General features: G+C 45.8%; 1 protein-coding gene across 1 annotated transcript in view; it reads left to right on the forward strand.

The window, feature by feature from the left end:
* FRS2 (fibroblast growth factor receptor substrate 2) overlaps nucleotides 1-18,464 on the forward strand; it is an 85,859-nt gene extending 67,395 nt beyond the window's left edge. Inside the window, exons 5-7 of the mRNA XM_024212666.2 lie at nucleotides 1,985-2,143; nucleotides 14,471-14,634; nucleotides 16,997-18,464. Of these exons, the coding sequence (XP_024068434.2) occupies nucleotides 1,985-2,143; nucleotides 14,471-14,634; nucleotides 16,997-17,947 (1,274 nt within the window). The 3' untranslated portion in view covers nucleotides 17,948-18,464. The remainder of the gene's footprint in view (nucleotides 1-1,984; nucleotides 2,144-14,470; nucleotides 14,635-16,996) is intronic.
* The last annotated feature ends 2,151 nt before the right edge of the window (nucleotides 18,465-20,615 follow it).

A 20,615-nucleotide genomic window follows, 5' to 3' on the forward strand; every position in this document is an offset into this window, starting at 1 on the left:
CAAATAAATCTGTTAGTCTTTAAGGTGCCACCAGACTCCTTGTTGTTATTGTTTACTCACTATTTTTTTTTTTTTTATTATGAGGCTGGTTTAAAAAGAAAAAACTCCACACACCCTGAGTGACATAGTTATACCTATCTATCTATCTCATAGAACTGGAAGGGACCCCAAAAGGTCATTGAGTCCAGCCCCCTGCCTTCACTAGCAGGACCAAGTATTGATTTTGCCCCAGATCCCTAAGTGGCCCCCTCAAGGATTGAATTCACAACCCTGGGTTTAGCAGGCCAATGCTTAAACCACTGAGCTATCCCTCCCCCTCCCAACTGAACTCCTGCTGTAGACAGTGCTATGTCGACAGGAGGTCATCTTCCATCAACATAGCTGCAGCCTCTCAGAGAGTTGGAGTACTTATGCTGACAGGAGAAGTTCTCCAGTCAGCACAGGTAGCATCTTCAGTAAGCCCTATAGCAGCACAGCTGCATCAGTACAGCTGCACCGCTATATGTGTAGACAAGAACCAGATTATTTGTTGTCTTTCTAAACTTGAAGCCCACTTCAGAACTTCACTGACCACGCAACATTGTTTCTGTGTTGGTAAACTGGGTATAGTACATGATATGAAAAAACCCATGGCATCCTAGCTAACTTGAGGAGAGGAAGGAGTTGCCTTTTCATAGTTTGGCTTAGCCACAGGTAGTTTGGCTTTTAAGATGAAAATATTTGAGAAATTGCTGCAGTAAAAAGTCTTGATTTTTTTTATTTACTTTCTTTCTATATATGCAATTTAAGTGTACCTCATGTTCCGAAGAACTAACAATTTGGGAACAGAACACATTTTATTCTTCCTTTTTAATAGAAGGGCAAATTTGAATTTCTCAAGAGTACACAGTTATTTTCTGAAGTATTAATACTATATCAGGCAAAATGTCAAAAAATTCTGGAGAGGTTTCACAGAAATTATTTAGACCTAGAGTACTGCACATCTTGTAAGCTTCTACCTTTGGAGCATTTTTTTTATGTTTAACACCAAAATATAGTCAATATGTTAGATCGCTCCTTTTTCCATGGTATTCAAATCAATCAAAAGCTTGTAGATAACAAGAAGTGAATGTCATGATATATAAACATAATTGCATTGTCAAAATGTAGTAGAATGTAGGTATCTTAAAATAAAGATAGTTTTTAGATGTATTCCAGTCTTCTTAAAAAACACAACCACACACACACTCTTCTTTTAACAAGAATATGTCAACTTTAAATTAATGCTTTCAATGGAAAGAATAATCCAAAGCTGCGACTTCACTGCTTGTCTCTTTGCTTGGGATGGTAAGTTGGGCTCCCTCTACTGTTCAAAGACAAAGTGGCACAATACTTGGGCAAAATGCATAGTATTGCTGCCAACTTTGTATTTTGTGTCTATCCCTAAGGCGGAAAAAAAAAATTGGTTTGTTGCTGTTTGTTTCACACAATCTGTCTTCTAGCCCTTCATTTTAACCTTCTTTAAGAACCTGGACTTTTACCCTGTGTCAAAACCCTTCTTCCCTATTGTGCAGGTATTTTATTTTTATGGTAACTCAGTATAAACCTGATAAACACATAACCTTGCAGCACCAAAATTCTATTCTTTTTACAGGTCTACTTATCAGATTATTCATTTTAAAACTTCGCTGTTTCATGAAGTGTTTTTCCTCATTTAGCAACCAGAAATTTTAACAGATTTTTCTCTTATTGGATCTTTTATTTTCCAATCTGTCTTTTGGTGCATTGGAAGCTTATTCATTTATCAGGTACTCATTTAAAAGGGTCTTGCTGTATCTTTTTATTTTGATTGTTGCACAAAAAATATAATAGCTCAGTTCCTTTAACAGGTAATCGTTAAGTGGACTCCCGTTTAGTTACTTAAAAATTAATTGCATAACTGTTTTTAGAAGCAGTTCTTGTTTTCACTTAAAGGGATCTAAAACAATTTGTTGTGTGTTTATAGGAATCTTTGCCTTTAAGTGTGCTCGTGCAGAAGAACTATTTAATATGCTACAAGAGATCATGCAGAACAATAGCATAAATGTGGTAGAAGAACCAGTAGTAGAAAGGAATCATCATCAAACTGAGTTGGAAGTTCCAAGAACCCCTCGAACACCCACCAGTAAGCATGGTTCTGCTGTCAGAAATTATACTTTGTGTGTATCATGTTACCTTGCTTTAAATTTGATTTAGCTCTTCAGTTAGCAGCATGCAAGTAATCTAGTTAAAGAATGAATACTGATTTAAATGCTATTGCCAGCTAAAGTGTTTGCGGTAGGTTTTTTTTCTTTAAATACCATCACAGAATTACATAAGAACATACATAAGAATGGCCATACTGGGTCTGACCAAAGGTCCATCAAGCCCAGTATCCTGTCCTCTGACAGTGGCCAATGGCAGGTGCCCCAAAGGGAATGAACAGACAGGTTATCATCAAGTGATCCATGCGCTGTCACCTAATCCCAGCTTCTGTCAAACAGAGGCTAGGGACACCATTCCTGCCCATCCTGGCTAATAGCCATTGATGGATCTGTCAAGCTCCCTTTTGAACCCCTTTATAGTATTGGCCTTAACAACACCCTCTGGCAAGGAGTTCCAGAGGTTGGCAGCACATTGTGTGAAAAAATACTTTCTTGTGTTTGTTTTAAACCTGCTACTTATTAATTTCATTTGGTGGCCCCTTGTTCTTGTATTATGAGAGAGAGTAAATAACACTTCCTTATTTACTTTCTCTATACCACTCATGATTTTATACACCTCTATCATATCCCCCCTTAGTCGCTTCTTTTCCAAGCTGAAAAGTCCCAGTCTTATTAATCTCTCCTCATACAGAAGCCTTTCTATACCCCTAATCATTTTTTGTTGCCCTTGTCTGAACCTTTTCCAATTCCAATATATCTTTTTTTGAGATGGGGCGACCACATCTGCACGCAGTATTCAAGGTGTGGGTGTACCATGGATTTATATAGAGGCAATATGATATTTTCGGTCTTATTATCTATCCCTTTCCTAATTATTCCCAACATTCTGTTTGCTTTTTTGACTGCCGGTGCACATTAAATGGATGATTTCAGAGAACTGTCCACAATGACTCAAGCTCTCTTTGAGTGGTAACAGCTAATTTAGACCCCATCATTGTATATGTATAGTTAGGATTATGTTTTCCAATGTGCATTACTTTGCATTTATCAACATTAAATTTCATTTGCCATTTTGTTGCCCAGTCACCCAGTTTTGTGAGATCCTTTTGTAGCTCTTCACAGTTTGCGTGGAACTTAACTATCTTGAGTAGTTTTGTATCATCTGCAAATTTTACCACCTCACTGTTTACCCCTTTTTCCAGATCGTTTATGAATATGTTAAATAGGACTGGGACAAATAAAGGTCCCTGGGGGACACCACTGTTTACCTCTCTCCATTCTGAAAACCGTATCTCCTTGCTCTGGGGCAGGACTGGCTAGAACTCCCAAAGCTGAAGAATTTGGCTAGGCTCTATTGGGACCTAAGATCACTACACAAAAGCACCACTTTAGAATGTGCACATATGGTCGCTTTACGAGATCTTGTCTAAGGATTGCCTTATTGCAACCACAGAAAATTATACGACAATTGTAAACGTCAGAGTCATTGTCCAAAATGTTCATGCTTTAAGTGTGTCAGTGGGCCCCAAGGAGCTGAATGAAGGTGGAACAGCAGAGTTGGATCTCTCTTCCTATCAGTGAAACAAGAAATTACTGACCTTTTCTTTATAGGGAAGGCTCCTGTAAGCATTTCCAACACTCTGTAGCAGCAAAGGGCTTGGCAAAGTTTGAATCTTCTTTGAGTATTGTCCCTTTGGCACCTTTGACTGGAGGTTTTCAGTAACTGCCCATTTGGCTTGCGCATGCATTCCAGACATCCTCGTGCCCGTACCAAGGATATATAGAGCTGCATAGGAAAAATGCCCTCTGTTCCTTCTCAACTGCCCTTACGCCGGAGACTGAGCACCAAGCGTGCCTGGTTCACTTTAGGTGTAGTTTAGCTTGGTTTGTTCTTCTGTTAGTTTTCTTAAGTTTAATCTAGTTCTTATTATTTAATTTTGGGGGGATTCTGTTTGTTTTATTTTCCCCTCTCTTCTTTCCCCACTTAAGGGGTTATTTTGGAGATCAGCACTTCTGGGGTACACTAAGATCCCTAGGCTTCAAGAACTCTCTCTCCTGCCAGGAAGTAATCCATCAGTGACGGCTATTCTCAGTGCCTCCGCTGTTTGGGAGACATCGATATACTGACCAAGTGTAAGATCTGCACCTCTTTTAAAAGCAGAACTGGTTAAGAATAGAGTGAGAAAGTTTAGATTGATTATGATGGAACAAGCCCTAAGACTGGCCTCTGATCCAGGCTCAGAGAACCCCCCTGTACTCTGGCCTCCGAGTACACTTAATCTACCTCTGGGTTCAGGTCACCAAGAGCCTCATGAAACAAGACACTGGGTGCCAACAAGAGGATGAGGAGAACTAAGTTTCCTACCTGAGAGTTCTTATCTCTCTCTTTAAAAAACAAACAAACAAAAACAACCATCTTGATCACTGATTTATAATTAATGTTCCGGAGACTTCTCCCAAAGGGAGTACCATTGATGCACCGAGTGGCTCCAGTACCGAGAGGTCATCTAAGACATCATCTAAAAGCCCTGTCCAGTAGTGACACCTCCCTTGACATCAGGTGGTCATGTCCATTCCAGGAGACATTGTACTTCAAAGCAGCCAGTGCAGCACTCCTGCATACCTCCTGTGAGACCTTATACCAGTGTCCCAGCCTACTTCATTGGTATCATCTGAGTCTACTAGATGTATTCTTTCAAAGTATTCCATGTCCTCAGTACCGGCACATTCTAGACGAGTACCTATCCTGGTACTGATGACAGTTTCTGCAGAATCCTATTCAACTTCTACTCACATTCCATTGGTACTACAGGAATTCAGCTATTCAAGGGATCTTTTTGTCTCAGACAAGCTGGTCTCCACTACTTATTGGTACCATACAATTGCCTGTACTGAGATCTTACTGGGTCACCAACACCACATCTTTTGCCCAGATCTCCTACCTCTCTGATACCTACCGTTCAGGATGAGCAGTTATCACGGCCATTGGATTATGTTGAGGATGAGTCCGATTCCCAGATTTCTGTCCAGGGATCCCCTCTCTACTCCACAAGACATTTACTTTCCTGGCACCTACACTGAGGGGGAGAGAAATAGGGGTTTTGGGGTGGGGAAATGACGTTGACCCCCATTCTATTGGTGCAGTGGATGGATGCCTTCTCCCATGCCCTATGGGCCTCCTTAGTGGCAACATCAAGATTCCTCAGAGGACTGATGAGTCTTTTATTTCCCTCAGATTAAACCCCAATATGGGACTTGAACTTCATTCTTCATTCTTAATTTTGTTTTACAAAACATCTCTGAGCCATTAACCACTTGTTTTTTACTTCACCTCTCCATGAAAATGGCTATTTTTGGTGGCCCTCACTTCTGCTCAAAGGGTTGAAAAACAGATATTTAATGGCAGATCATCCCTTTAGTGTTTTTTTTTTTTTTTTAAGTTCTTCTTTGAGTGATTGCTCCTGTGTATTCCACAGTAGGTGTGCGTGCTCGCCACGTGCACCGGTGCCGGAAGTTTTTCCCTTAGCGGTACCTGTAGTGGGGGAGTACCGCTGCGACCCTTGGAGTGGCGCCTCTATATCGTGTTATAAGGGGAGCTGTGCACTCCCCCCACCCTCAGTTCCTTCTTGCCGCCAGTGAAGGTAGTCGGAACTTAGTGCTCCAGCTCGGCTGCAGCACTGCAAACCTTAATAGTACAACTCTTCTTAGTAGTCCGAATTTCTAGTTAGTTGCTTGGCTCGGGGCATGCCCCGTGCCCCAGGCTTCAAGTCGTGCGACTCCTGTCGCAGTTCTATGCCCAGAAGCGATCCACACACTCAGTGTCTTCACTGTGTGGGCGAGACTCGTGTAAGCGAGCGTTGTAAAATCTGCAGGTCGTTCAAACCAAGAATGAAACGCGAATGAGATATCCATCTCTGGGCCTTACTAATGGAGTCGGCATTGACCCTAGCACTGGCATGCTGACGCTATCCGGCGCCAGGCGCGTTGTCGGTGCCCAGTGACGCCCCATCAACTAGTCTGCACCGCTCCCCCTCTAAGAAGCAAGGGAAGACTCAGCAGCGCCGAGAAAAGGACAGGGGTGAGGCCGCACCTGAGTTGGGCAGCCCACGATCCCCCTCGGGACCCAGACCTCCGACTCGTGCTGAGCGGAGTAGTCCGGTCCCGTCCGCGCGTGCCTCCCCTGTGGGGAGGATACCGTCAACGCCGGAGGCAGCGCAGGCAATGTGTGATATCCTCGCCCTTCTGGTGCCGAGTGGGCCGCCCAAGATGGGCCCTCACTCCAGAGGGAAGCCGCCACTGGGAGCTCATCGACCCTCTCAGGTTCGGCATAGCCCCCGCTCCGAGGATGAGGTGCCTACCCATTCTGCGGGGCCATCTCGTAGCCCGCGTCAGATGCCCATGCCATTGGCCAACTCACCTGAGAGGGAGTCCCGAGGGTCCTCCGCTACCAGGAGGGGTCGCAGGCACCAAGGCAGCAGGCATCGACACTCCTCTTCCTACAGGAGTTATAGGAGCAGGTCTCGACGCCATCGGCACCGATGCTCAGACTCAAGTGATCACTCCGACAGGCATCGTTCGCGAAGCACCCTTCGGCCGGCACCGGCACCTAGCCGTCATAGCCACGGTCGCCGTGGTGACTCTGGAAGCAGTACCTCTGATGGGTACAGGTCTTCCTCGTTGAGATCAAAATCTCGAGGCTTGCACCGACGTGGCTGTGGACGCTCCCATTGCTCGTTTGGCACTGTGCGCTCGTCAGCGATGTCGGCCTCGGCACCCCGCCACCCATCCCCGGGCCACGCCACCCTGCATGATCAAGCGGCTCCGCTAGGTCCCCAAGTGGGGCACTGGCAAGGGGCAACCTGGCAAGGGCAATGGTGTCAGTGGGCACCTTGGCCCCAACCGCCGGCACTGGCGAGACCCCGTTTGGTGGCCAGGGCATGGCAGGTGCATTCAACATCCCCGCCTCGACACCGGGAGAAGTCAGCTGGCACCGAGGCAGCGGCACCGCACCCGGGCTCGGATTCGGGGGTTGAACCACCGGTACCGCCTGATGCCCTGGGAGCAGATCCGGTCCCTTCATCGGCACTGGAGAAATCCATTGAGGTGCCACCACCCGCCTTACAGGAAGATTTTAAGGCTCACCAGGAGCTCCTTAGGCGGGTCGCTTCCAATCTCCAGCTCCAGGCTGAAGAGATGGAGGAGCCGTCGGACACGTTGTTCAATGTCTTGTCCTCCTCGGCACCGGGCTGTGTGGCCCTACCTCTCCACCAAGGGGAGGCCAATATCTCCACATTGCTTTGGCAAACCCTGGCGTCCTTGGCGCCTATTTCAAAAAAAGCAGAGAGAAAGTACTTTGTGCCAGCAAAGGGGCACAAATATTTGTACTCTCACCCGGTACCCAACTCTCTGGTGGTGGAGTCGGTAAACCAGCGTGAGAGACATGGCCAACCCGCTCCCACCCCCAAAGATAAAGACGCCAGAAGACTGGATACTTTCGGCAGGAAGGTTTATTCATCGGCGAGCTTCCAGCTCAGGGTGGCTAATCATCAAGCCCTCCTGAGCCGCTATGATTTTAACTTGTGGGGGTCCCTGCGAAAGTTCGAACCTCTTCTTCAGGAAAAGGATAAGAAGGAGTTCAGAGCTCTGGTCGACGAAGGTGCGGCGGTGGTGAAAGCGGCCCTCCAAGCAGCTTCGGACGCGGCGGATACAGCAGCCCGTTCGATGGCCTCCGCTGTTGCCATGTGCAGGGCGTCGTGGCTCTCACTGTCAGGGCTGTCCGTGGAGTCCCAGTCCCTCAGGCAGAACTTGCCTTTCGACAGGAAGGCCCTGTTTGCAGATCAGACAGACACCTGTCTACACGGGATGAAGGACTCCCGCACCACCCTCAAACTCTGGGCCTATATGTCCCACCAGCTAAGGACAAACCCAGGCCACAGACCTCAGCTCCTCCAAGTAGGGGCAGATATGAGCCTCCACCTAAGAGGCCGAGGGAGCAGAGACGTAGGTCCCAGCACCAGTCCCGCTCGGCCCCGTGACCTGGGCCCTCCAAGGGCAAAAAGCAGGGGAAGAGGCACTTTTGACTCTTTGCGGGGGCCCCACCGGGCCTGTTGCCAGCGGAGCCCCCCAGTTAATAAAGTTTGTGTTCTGCAACCGTTTTATCTGCCTTCCGAGTGCAATGGTCCCGTATAACGTCGGACCAGTGGGTCCTCAGCACCATTTCCAGGGGCTACATGTTGCAGTTCACTTCGCCCCCCCCCCCAACCCCCAGAAATCCCCGGGGACCCGGAGCACGCCCTCCTTCTAGACCAGGAGGTGACGCGCCTCCTCACCCTGGGCGCAGTGGAGAAGGTGCCTCAGGAATTCCAGGGCAGGGGTTTCTCCTCCCGGTATTTCCTGATTCCAAAGGCAAAAGGTGGGCTCAGACCCATCCTCGACCTGCAGAGCCTCAATCAGTTTATGGTTCGTTACAAGTTCCGCATGGTTTCCCTGGCCTCTATTATTCCATCCCTAGACCCGGGGGATTGGTTCGCAGCTCTGGACCTCCAGGATGCCTATTTCCACATCCATATTTTCGAGGGTCACAGGTGCTTCCTCCGCTTCCTGGTAGGGCGGGACCACTACCAGTTTACGGTCCTTCCCTTTGGCCTCTCCATGGCCCCCAGGGTTTTTACCAAATGCATGGCGGTAGTGGTAGCCTACCTCAGAAGGAACGGGCTGCAAATTTTCCCCTACCTGGACGACTGGCTGCTCAAAGGCAAGTCTTGGTCCCAGGTGCAGGCCCAGATGGAATTCCTGCTAGCCACTTGCGAGAGTCGAGGCCTAGTGGTAAACGAGGACAAGTCCACGTTAGTGCCGGTTCAGCATAGGAGCGCAGCTGGACTCGGTGGTGGCCACAGCCTGTATTCCCAGGGACAGGTTCGAGACGCTCAAAAGTCTCATAGCCTCGGTCACGTCCTTCCCCGTGACGACGGCAAGGGTGTGCCTTCAACTCCTGGGCCACATGGCAGCCTGCACCTCTGTGGTGCGACATGCCAGGCTCAGAATGAGGCCCCTCCAACTCTGGCTGGCCTCCCAATATTCCCAGGCCAGTGACGACCTGGACAAGGTTGTCACGGTACCTCCCAACGTAGTGGCCGACCTGCAATGGTGGTCCCTCCGGGCAATATGTTACAAGGGATCCAATTCCGAGATACCCCTCCCTCACTAGATCTACTTTCGGATGCCTCGGACCTGGGGTGGAGAGCCCATGTGGGGAACTTCCAAACCCAGGGCAGATGGTCGACCTCGGAATTGTCCCTGCACATAAACATCAGGGAACTCAGGGCGGTGCACCTGGCGTGCATAGCGTTCAGCCTGCACCTTCGGGGAAAGATGGTCAGAGTCCTCACGGACAATACGACTGCGATGTATTACATCAACAGGCAAGGGGGCACGCGCTCCTCGGCCTTGTGCCAGGAAGCCCTGGACCTATGGGAATTTTGTATAGCCCACGACATCTCTCTGAGGGCTTTTCACCTACCCGGCACGCGCAATACGCGAGCCGATCACCTCAGCAGGGTTTTCTCCCACCAATACGAGTGGTCACTCCACTGGGAGGTCGCCCAGCAACTCTTCCGAGAGTGGGGAGCTCCCCAGGTAGATCTCTTTGCTACTGCCCAGAATCGTCTCCGCCCCCAGTTCTGCTCCAGGGCAGGGCCAGAAAGGGGGGCGATCTCGGACACATTCCTCCTACGGTGGTCAGACCAACTGTTCTATACCTTTCCAACGTTTCCACTGATAGGCAAGGTCCCGCAGAAAGTAAAGGCGGACAGGTCGAGGGTCATCACCATAGCCCCGGATTGGGCCCGCCAGCATTGGTATGGGACCCTCCTGCAACTGTTAGCGGCCCGTGGAGGCTGCCACTCCACCCGGATCTCCTCTCCCAGAAGAGGGGATGCCTTCTCCATCCCAACCTAGCCGCACTTCACTTGACAGCATGGTTGCTCCATGGTTAAACGAGGAGGAGGGAAGGTGTTCGGAGGATGTCAGACAAATTCTGCTGGAGAGCAGAAAGCTGTCTACATGACCGACCTACCTTGCCAAATGGTTTAGGTTTTCTAGGTGTGCAAGGGAGCAGGGCGCCTCCCCATCATCCGCATCCCTCCAACTTATTCTAGATTACCTCCTGTCCCTTAGGACCCAAGGTCTAGCTTCGGCCTCTGTCAGGGTACATTTAGCGGCCATTTCCGCCTTTCACCCTCCTTTGCAGGGTCACTCAGTGTTTTCCCATTAGATGACCTCGCACTTTTTAAAGGGACTAGATTGTACATTTCGGTATGCCAGGGCCCTGGTCCCTCAATGGTATCTGAACCTAGTGCTATCCCGCCTCATGGGCCCTCGCTTTGAACCCTTGGCCACATGTTACTGGTCCCACCTGTCCTGGAAAGTAGCATTCTTGGTGGCTATCACCTCAGCCCGTCAGGTCTCAGAGCTTAGGGCCTTAACCTCGGAACCCCCGTATACGGCCTTCCATAGGGATAAGGTCCAGCTTTGCCCACACCCTGTGTTTCTCCCTAAGATGGTCTCTGCCTTCCATATGGAACAGGACATTTTCTTACCGGTACGTCCTAAGCCCCATTCCTCTAACGAGGAGCGCCGCCTACACACGATAGACATGTGTAGGGCGCTTGCCTTTTACCTGGACTGTACCAGGCCGTTCAGGAAATCCTCGCAGCTGTTTGTGGCATCAGCTGAGCGTATGAGAGGGCAACCAGTCTCCACCCAGCGCCTTTCCCACTGGTTCACCTCGTGCATACGCACGTGTTACGACTTGGCAGGGGTTCCCCCGCCGCCTATTGTAAAGGTGCATTCTACGAGAGCGCAGGCCTCGTCAGCCGCCTATGTAGCCCACGTCCCTATCTAGGACATATGTAGGGCTGCCACGTGGTCCTCTGTCCACACCTTTTACTCACACTATGCGATCGTCTCCCAAGCATGGGATGACGCCGGGTTTGGTAGGGCGGTACTCCATCCCGATAACCTTTGAACTCCTACCCACCTCCATCAGATTTAGCTTGGAGTCACCTACTGTGGAATACACAGGAGCAATCACTCGAAGAAGAAAGGACAGTTACCTGTTCCGTAACTGGCGTTCTTCGAGATGTGTTGCTCCTGTCTATTCCACACCCCACCCTCCTTCCCCTCTGTCAGAGTAGTCTGGTAAGAAGGAATTGAGGGTGGGGGGAGTGCACAGCTCCCCTTATAGCGCGATATAGAGGCGCCACTCCAGGGGTTGCAGCAGTGCTCCCCCACTACGGGTACTGCTAAGGGAAAAACTTCCAGCACCAGTGCACGTGGCGAGCACGCACACCTACTATGGAATAGATAGGAGCAACACATCTCAAAGAACACCAGTTACGGAACAGGTAACTGTCCTTTTTGTTATGGCCACACCCTAAACTTATGTCTAAAGTATCTTCTGAATTTCAGATTAACCAGGTCACTTATCTCCCAGTTTCCTTCCCCTCCTCCCCCGCCCCAAATTACATCAGACCAGGGATGTCTTCCATATCTTGGATGTCAGAAGGGCATTAGCCTTCCATCTGGATGAAACTAAACCGTTTAGAAAGTCTCCCAGACTGTTTCTGTTGCAGACAGATCCAAAGGACCGAGAGTCTCCTCCCAAAGACTCTCAAGGTGGATCTCTAGGGGTATTATTTCATGTTATGAGTCTGTCAAATCCGACCTTTTTCCATTGTGCTAGCCCATTGTACAGGCTGAAACCTGTTATGAAATCAGCAAGGCTGCAACCTGGACCTCTCTACATGCTTTGGTTCATGCCTATAGATCAGATGCTGGAGTTGGTAATGCAGTTTTGTCTTCACTATTAGACTTGGCTCTGAAGCTCCCTCCTCTGGGTGAGGATACTACTTGGGAGTCATCTGAAATAGAGAACTTGTTACAGGGAAACTACTCAATGAAGGAGAGGTTACTCACCTTGTGCATAACTGGAGTTGTTTGAGATGTGTCCCTGAGGGTGCTCTGCTACAGGCCCTCCTTTCCTTCTGTTTCGGAGCTTCCTTTCATGGAACTTTGTGGTAGAGAAGGAACTGAGGGCGGTTTGTCTGTGCAGCTCTCTGTATCCCCAGTACAGGGCACAAGGATGTCTGGAGAACATACATAGGCCAAATGGGCACTGCTACTGAACATCTCCGGTCAAAGGCTCATGGGGCTATGTGCACCTCAAGTGGAGCACCCATAGGAACACATACCTTGAAGAACTCCAGCCACTGCATAGTTGAGTTATCTCTCCTTTTCCAATATCCCCATATTAGCCAAGACACTGTGGTTTTTGACTTTATAAATATCTAAGATGAGCTTTTTCAGGCTCAGAGTGTAGTTTTGGAAGAATGCTCAGAACTCCTGTGACCTTGTTCCATCCCAAATTGAGCTCTCCTCTGACACTTTTGTTTTTGACAGGATGTAGTTCTGAGGGCATGGTATGTATAGCTGAACAAATGGCTTGAATTCTGGCTTTTTTGGAAGACCTTTACCTCACAGATGTTGTGGTCATAGATATCTGCATCATGGCTTGCAGTCAGCTTCCATCTCTCATGTCTACAGAACATATTTCATAGTAGGGGAGCCCAAACTCTCCCACCCCTATGAGTTTTGTTTCTCAGGATATCTTTATCTGGGTATATTTGTGGATAATTCTTGCTTATTGAGCACTCATCCTCAAATCCCTCTGCATTGATGCTTCTTGGTTAGTAGGAGGTGACTCACCCTCTCTTTTACTAAAGAAAAAAAGAGCTGCTTTGCATCTTGCCTGAGGTACATGTTAATCACTGCCTGATGCAGTGCCTTTTGTTTTATTTTGAAACATCACATCCCTTAAGCTACTTACTCACCAAGAGTGAGAATCCCATAATGATGGTATCTTTAAAGAAGAGAAAATTCTTTCTACATCTTACATGATTCTCACTCACCTATGCATCTTCTTTCAGAGTCTGGGAGTTCTCCTATGAAGAGGTGTGCTCTGCCTTGTGGTGATTGTGTATTTGTGCGTATTTATATACAAAAAATAACATTGTCTGCTGGAGGTGTTTTTTATATGCACTCACCCTTTATCCCGGCAGACTTAATGATATGTTGGTATTGGTCATGTTCCAGCCTTTCACAAAAGAACGGGGGGGGGGGGGGGAATTGGCAGTTAAGTTGTACCTTTCGCGCTGCAGGGTTGGAATGTTTCTTCTGCTGTTGTGGGGAGGGGGTGTGTGAAGCCCTCCAAAACTCTGTTTTTGGGAGTTCTGGCCAATCTCAGGCTGGAGGCTTGAGATCTAACAGTGAGGATCCTGTGGTGATGATGCTTTAAGAAAGTAGAATTACAGGCAAGTAATTTTCTTTTCCTTAAGGAGACCGCTTCATGTGACTATTGGCAATATTGAAAAGAAGTTTGATAAGAACTAAGTTCTGTCAGAGGGTTATGGTTCATTCTCCATCTAGATCTAAAAATGTAAACTTTTTGTTTCAGTGTTGCCTATACATTCACTTCAGATGATAAACTAGAGCTGTAAAAATGAATTTGAAAAGTGGTGGAATGAAGTTCTCAAAAGTAGACACTCTTGTGACTAGTGACATTACAGGAATATCTCTTGTGACAATCTTATATAGTTAACTGGAAAATTGCATTAAAATTTGGCATTAAAATTTGCCAGTGTGTGAAGAAAAACTGAAATTGTCCAGAAAATCCATTGGCTTAGCAATTTTTCTGATGAAGTACTTGTAACCAATGAAACTAACTTATTTTCCCATTGTATATTTAGCTTGGCCTTTGTTGCAAACTCGTTTTTTATTCAATCATTGCTGTCATTCTGTATCCTAAGTATACTGACAAACAATGCAATGCAATTATGAAAAACAAATTAATTTTTCAATAGTATTTATATCTAATATACATTCCCGTACTGTTTTCTTGTTTATGCATGCAAACAATACAGCTTAAGAAGGCTGAACTTAAGAAAATGAATGTTGATGCCAGTTCCACTTTGTTACTCAGTGGTAGTTGCTTTTCATATTTTCCTGAGGGGATTAAAATTTTTGGCACATGATTTGTCAGTTAAATATTGAGGAGCTCCAATCTAGATATTTTTTTTTTTTTGTAGGCACATATCTGGCCCTGTGAGCATTTGGGATTTGTTAAATATATTTATTTTGATATTGCGCGCAATGTACAGTGCACTTTCCAAAGACACAAGAAAGCAGCTGAATGATACATAAGGGGTCACTTTGAATATTTTTTTAATGCATCTTTTCTTAAATTGAATTAGCTCCTGGGTTCAGTGCACAAAGTTTACCTAATGGATATCCCAGATATCCCTCCTTTGGAGATGCTTCATCACATCCTTCCAGCAGGCATCCCTCTGTAGGAAGTGCACGGCTTCCTTCAGTAGGTGAAGAGTCAACGCATCCATTGCTTGTAGCAGAGGAACAAGTAAGCATAGTCTTTATTTTCACATATTTTGGGTTCAGTGTTAATTCTACTGTTCTTGTACTGATCCTGTAGATTTGTATTTGCACTTATTTTCCTAGCTCTGTTTCCATGATGGAAAAACATGGATTTTTTTCTGATCTTGGCTGTGCGTATCTGCATAGTATGTTGTATTGCTATAGAATGTTTGCATGTGGTACCATTTTAGGATGATGATTAAAGCTAAGGTTTTGTCATGGGTATTTTTAGTAAAAGTCAGGGACAGGTCACTGGCAATAAAGAAAAATTCATGGAAGCCCATGACCTGTCCCTGACTCTTACTAAAAATATCCATGATAAAATGGGTAGGGACCGGGGCAGCTGCAGGGTGGCTGGGAGTTCTGGGGTCCCAGAACTCATGGGGGCTCAGAGCTCCAGGGTCCCCCTGCCACCAGCGGTGTAGGGAAGCTGCGAGAATCCCTCCTCCCCAGCCGCAGGAAGCTGCAGGGGTCCTCCTGCCCTGCCACGACTGCAGCTGGGAGCTGCAGGGTACCCCCGCTGCCCATGGCGTCTGAGAGCTTGGGGGCCCACTGCCTCAGGTGGTGGGGGTACCTCACAGCTCCCTGCCGCCAGGGCTGAAGTCACAAATTCTGTGACTTCCGCAACCCCCGTGACAAAACCGTAGCCTTGATGAAGATGTATATGGTGTGTATCTGGCCAAAGAACAACTTTTTGTTTTCTTAGCTACTTGATTTAAAATACACATTATTATGCATTTATTTGTATTGTTCCCAATCATGAACTTAAGTACCTTTGTGATCAGTACCGTGCACACATGTATGACAGTTCCTGCCCCATGACAATCTTAAGGTGATAAGAAGCAGGTGCTGAAAGGAAAATGAGCCAAAATACCAGGAAAACATATTTTGGTGTAATAAGGACAAGAAGATATGTGGGTAAGAGTCATATGGGGAGTCAGCATGGAAAAGTCACTGAGGATGATGATGAGAGACTGGGCGGAGAAAAAGAGGCAGAGCCAAAAGTCAGAGAGGAAGATAGATGGCGATGAGTCAAGTGAGCACCTTCAGGGAAGGAAGAGGAGAGAACAAATGGTTGGAGTGTTCGAAGGAGAATGAATTAGGTGAGGGAGGGAGAACAGGGGTTGGAAGCAACTGGAGTGGGAGAGAAGCTGAGTGCCTCACTGTGGCTTTTTGAGTATGTCACTGGGTAAGTGGTGTGGGAGAAATTACATCTTTGTATTTGATTCTCAGCAATGCTCTTTGGTAGAAGCAAATAACTTGAAAAATTAAGGCACACGTGACTGTTGATGTGTGAGGCAACCCAGAAAAGTAATAGTTGTCACCATCTACTAGTGTGCCCTACACACACTCAGCAGGCAAATCCTGGCAGAGATCTGGTACAGTGTGGAGCATAGAAGGGAGTTGTTCTCAAGCAGTACCTTTGCCCTCCAAGTTTCCAGATCCAGGAGTGGTATTAGGGGATGAGAGAATTCCATCTATCCATTCTCTTTAAAGCAAGGGGATGGGAGCCCTGAAGGGATAAAGTGTGAAGCTAGTGGTGCGGTTTTAACTCACCCAAAGTGCATCTGCTACCAACACCCTGGTCAACACTTTTAATATACAATTTAACATACCAGTCTGACCTCTTCCATCTTTATTCCTGAAACAGTTTTATAATTTGACAATTAATTAATAGACTATATGCTCTTTGGTGAAAGAGCTGTCACTTTACTATGGGACAGAGTCTCTGGTATGATCCAGCACTTTTCCACCATTCAGTTCACACAACAGGTTGGATTCAGGCTTTAAGTGGCCAGCAGAGAAATTTCCCTTGCAGAGGGGAACTCTGCTCATGTAAACTTAGCAAAGGCAACTCCTGCACCACATTCCCCTGGGGTGTGTGTGTGTGTGTGTGTGTGTGTGTGTAAGGTGGAGATCTGCTACCCTGACCCTCCAAGTATACCAGTGGCTTTAGTCAGAGCAGCCCCAAAGCTGTTCTGACCAATGTTGGGGCTAGCTTGGCACTGGATCAGGGAGCTGTAACCTCAGCAGAGCTCAGACATAGGATAGAATTGAGCTTATTATTAAATTTAATAGTAGAAAAAGATTCTCATTGGCTAGTCTGGGCACCTTTGACATTATTTAAAACAACATTGCAAAAATGAGATGAGTAGCAAACCTCTGGCAAAGCTCCATGCTCAACACAACCCAATAGGCTGGATTTTTACCACAAAACTCTGTCCCCCGAAAACAGTTTCCTTCACTCTTCAGACAGTCAGGCAAAAAGATTGCAAGTCTTTGAGGGAAGGGAAGGACTAAGGAGATTAAGAAAAAGTGCAACTAATGTTTGAATTTGTCCTCTACAGGTGCACACCTATGTCAACACTACTGGTGTACAAGAGGGGAAAAAAAATAGATCAAGTGTGCATGTACCGCTGGAATTAAGGCTTTCTAATGTTGAAACAAGCAAGACAACAGAAGATCAGAATTGCACTGATGACCGAGATGCTCAGGTTCTTCTGGAGCCTGAAGGAGTCAAATTTGTTTTAGGACCAACACCTGTTCAAAGACAATTAATGGAAAGAGAGCAACTGGAGCAACTTGGGAGAGACCAAGTTAGTGGCAGCAGTACAAACAACTCTGAATGGGACACTGGGTACGACAGTGATGAACGTAAAGAAACACCTTCTGGTAATAAACTAGTGTATGAAAATCTAAATAGGTTATCAATCCCTAGTGCCTCAGGAGTCAGGAGAGGTCGTCTGACATCAACAAGTACCTCAGATACCCAGAATATTAACAACTCTGCTCAAAGGAGAACTGCATTGTTAAACTATGAAAACTTGCCATCTTTGCCTCCTGTTTGGGAAGCCCGCAAGCTAAGTAGAGATGAAGATGACAATTTAGGACCAAAGACCCCATCTCTGAATGGCTACCACAATAACCTAGATCCAATGCATAATTACGTAAATACAGAGAATGTAACTGTGCCAGCAAGTGCTCATAAAGTAGAATTTACACGACGTCGGGACTGTACACCAACAGTCTTTAACTTTGATATTAGACGTCCAAGTTTAGAACACAGGCAGCTCAATTATATACAGGTTGACTTGGAAGGTGGCAGTGACTCCGACAACCCTCAGACTCCAAAAACTCCTACCACTCCACTTCCACAAACTCCAACCAGGCGCACAGAGCTGTATGCTGTGATAGACATTGAAAGAACTGCTGCTATGTCAAGTTTGCAGAAAGCACTGCCACGAGATGATGGTACGTCTAGAAAAACTAGACATAACAGTACTGACCTGCCTATGTGAGCCCGGGAAGCGTTAAATCATTTGCACCTTTTGTGAAGTTTATAAAATTGAAGATGCAAATACTTCATTTGCATTTCTTAACACTAACGCCTTTTATAGAGTAATAGACTTTTTTCTGAATACTTCATGTGCTTGTCTAACAAAAGGGAAATAATGTAGAGCAGGTACTCATTAAATGACACCATTTTATTCTACAGTAATAGTAATTGCTGTGTAGAAGCATTGCCACTTTTCACAGTGCCTCTTTACTTGGTTAGAGTTGGAGTGACTGCCAGTTCTGAAGTTACCAATATTCTGGCCATGTGCCTATAGTCATTAATGGCATTTATAACGTTTTATAAAGCCTCTTGATGTGCATTACTAGCTGATAGCCGTAATCTTGCAAGGTTGATATTTGTACCTTCACTCTCTTCATTCATGTGGCCTCCTCCAATATGAGATGTGTGAGTAATTCATTATTCAATCAGTTTGACTTACATGATATATTTTGGCTCATGTGAAGGGATATAAACACCACGCTTCCTCGTATATGTGTCAGTTCATTTTTTGAAGTCATCGGGACAAGCTTCAGATTCTTGAAGGTTTTTTTAATTTCTGTAACATTGAGGGGTTACATCAAGTTCACTTGGTCAGAGCTGAAGTTGGGTCTGAAATAAGCCAGAAGTCATTTCCCGTAGAAAAGATTTCCAAGTGATAGTACCTGAACAGTTTTACAGAATTTTAATCTGAGTTTTCTGAAGGAATACACAGGTTGGTTGTAGCTGTGATTTTAAGGTGTTCTTTAATTTCACAGTTCTGCTTACCTTTCCATCTTCATGTGTGCAATGTCTTCTTTGACCTATTCTGTAATGTCTGTAGGTTAAGAACAGTCAAGTTTTTGTGCATAACTTTAATTATTGTTTAGGATTTTTATGTGTTGCTCCTATTCAGTCTGCACATTGTCAAAGAAAAATCTCTTGAAGATCCAGTGGGAACTTTTTTACTTAATAGGGTTGCCTTTGTCCAGTGTTTTATTGATTTACTTTTTATGTCTGACAGAAACATCCCAAAAGTGTTAGTGTCCAGCAGCATACAGCATTGCACAAGTGGAAAGGTATATTATGCATTTTTGTCTTCCTCTGAAGCATCAAATATAAGTCACCATGGGAGGCAAGATATTGCACTTGGTAGTTCAGTGTGACAAATCTTAAATTCTAACTGTGGATCTGTAGATGATGTACTTGGATTTAGAGAGAATTAGTTACTTACAATATGTAGAGAATTTTTTGAAGGTAATATCTATGGGCATACATATTTTCCCTTTTCAGCTAGTTAACTCAGTTACTCTAATGGCTTAACTGCTGATCGATGTTACGGTACATCCAGGCAGAATGCATCTGCTGAACATGCCAGGTATGCCCTTGACAGCCCCTTGTTCTATACTGAATATTAATAGAATTGATATCAGTACAGCAGGTGCAGTGCAGGACCAGAAAGAAAACAGATTAAGCTTGAGCCTGTGATTTCAAAGGAACTGACCGTTATGTGAACTGGTGTGATGTATAATAATCCTTGAGCTGTGGGTGAGAAAAATCACATGCAAGAAACCGGGGTGTGTGTGTGTGTGTTTGGGGGTGTCTCAAAAATGCTTAGGGTCCTCATGTAATATTTAAATTGAGCTTTCATTTAAAACGTAACACTATTGCCAGTCCTTTGAATTGTGTGGAGGGTGTTCCTGTTTTCCTATTAAATTTTCCTTTTGTCTTCAGCCAGATAAATAGTAGGAAGAGTGATAGCTGAAATACATTTTTCCTGTTCGCACCAGTGAGATAATGGCAGGCTCATTTGTATAGGTCAGGCCTTTTTATCCTGAAGGATTTCCAGTGTTCTTTACAAACTTTATAATACTGAAATGCATCCAGGCGCACAATCACTACACTTCACAATAGTAAGGGAACAGGAGTCTTAGTTGGTACAATTGTAAGAAAACTTCACTGAAAACTTTTCCATAATCATTTCACTATTAGTCTGTGCACTTGTATACATTTTTCTGTGTGATTTAGGTGCTCGAAAAGGTGAGGGAATAGCATTCACTAGAACCAGAGGTAGTGCAGATGCATGGTGCTAGAAGTGTCCCTTGCTTCCCCCTGACATTGCACCTTTGTCGTGATTTGCAACACATCATGCATATACTAATCCTGGGTCTGTCTTGAAGTGTTATTACCAGTTGTTGCAAACTGTGTGGTGGATGTGTGAAGGTGGGCTAGGAACTAGAATCAAACCAACAAACTCTCGCTAATTTGTAAACTAAGACAAGATTTCAGCGCACATTTCAAGCAGTTAAAAGGCTAGAACACTTAACTCACCAGCTAGCTTATCTAGAGACTTATATGGCCCTCATCATCATAATATCGGAGTGTCTCAATTATTAATGTATTTTATCCTCAGACACTCCTGTAGATAAGGAAGTACTGTCCCCAATTTATGGATGGGGGACTGAGGCCCAAGTAAACTATACTCGACTTGCTGAAGGTCACACAGAAAGTCTGTGGTTGAGCCAGGAATTCAACCCAGCTCTCCGGAATTTTAGTCCAGATCCACTAGATCAGGGGTCGGCAACGTTCGGCACGTGGCTCGCCAGGGTAAACACCCTGGCGGGCCGGGCCAGTTTTATTTACCTGCTGACGCG

Source organism: Terrapene carolina, unplaced genomic scaffold (genome assembly GCF_002925995.2).
Source record: "Terrapene carolina triunguis isolate 2854851 unplaced genomic scaffold, T_m_triunguis-2.0 Scaffold68, whole genome shotgun sequence".
Lineage (NCBI taxonomy): Eukaryota > Metazoa > Chordata > Testudines > Emydidae > Terrapene > Terrapene triunguis.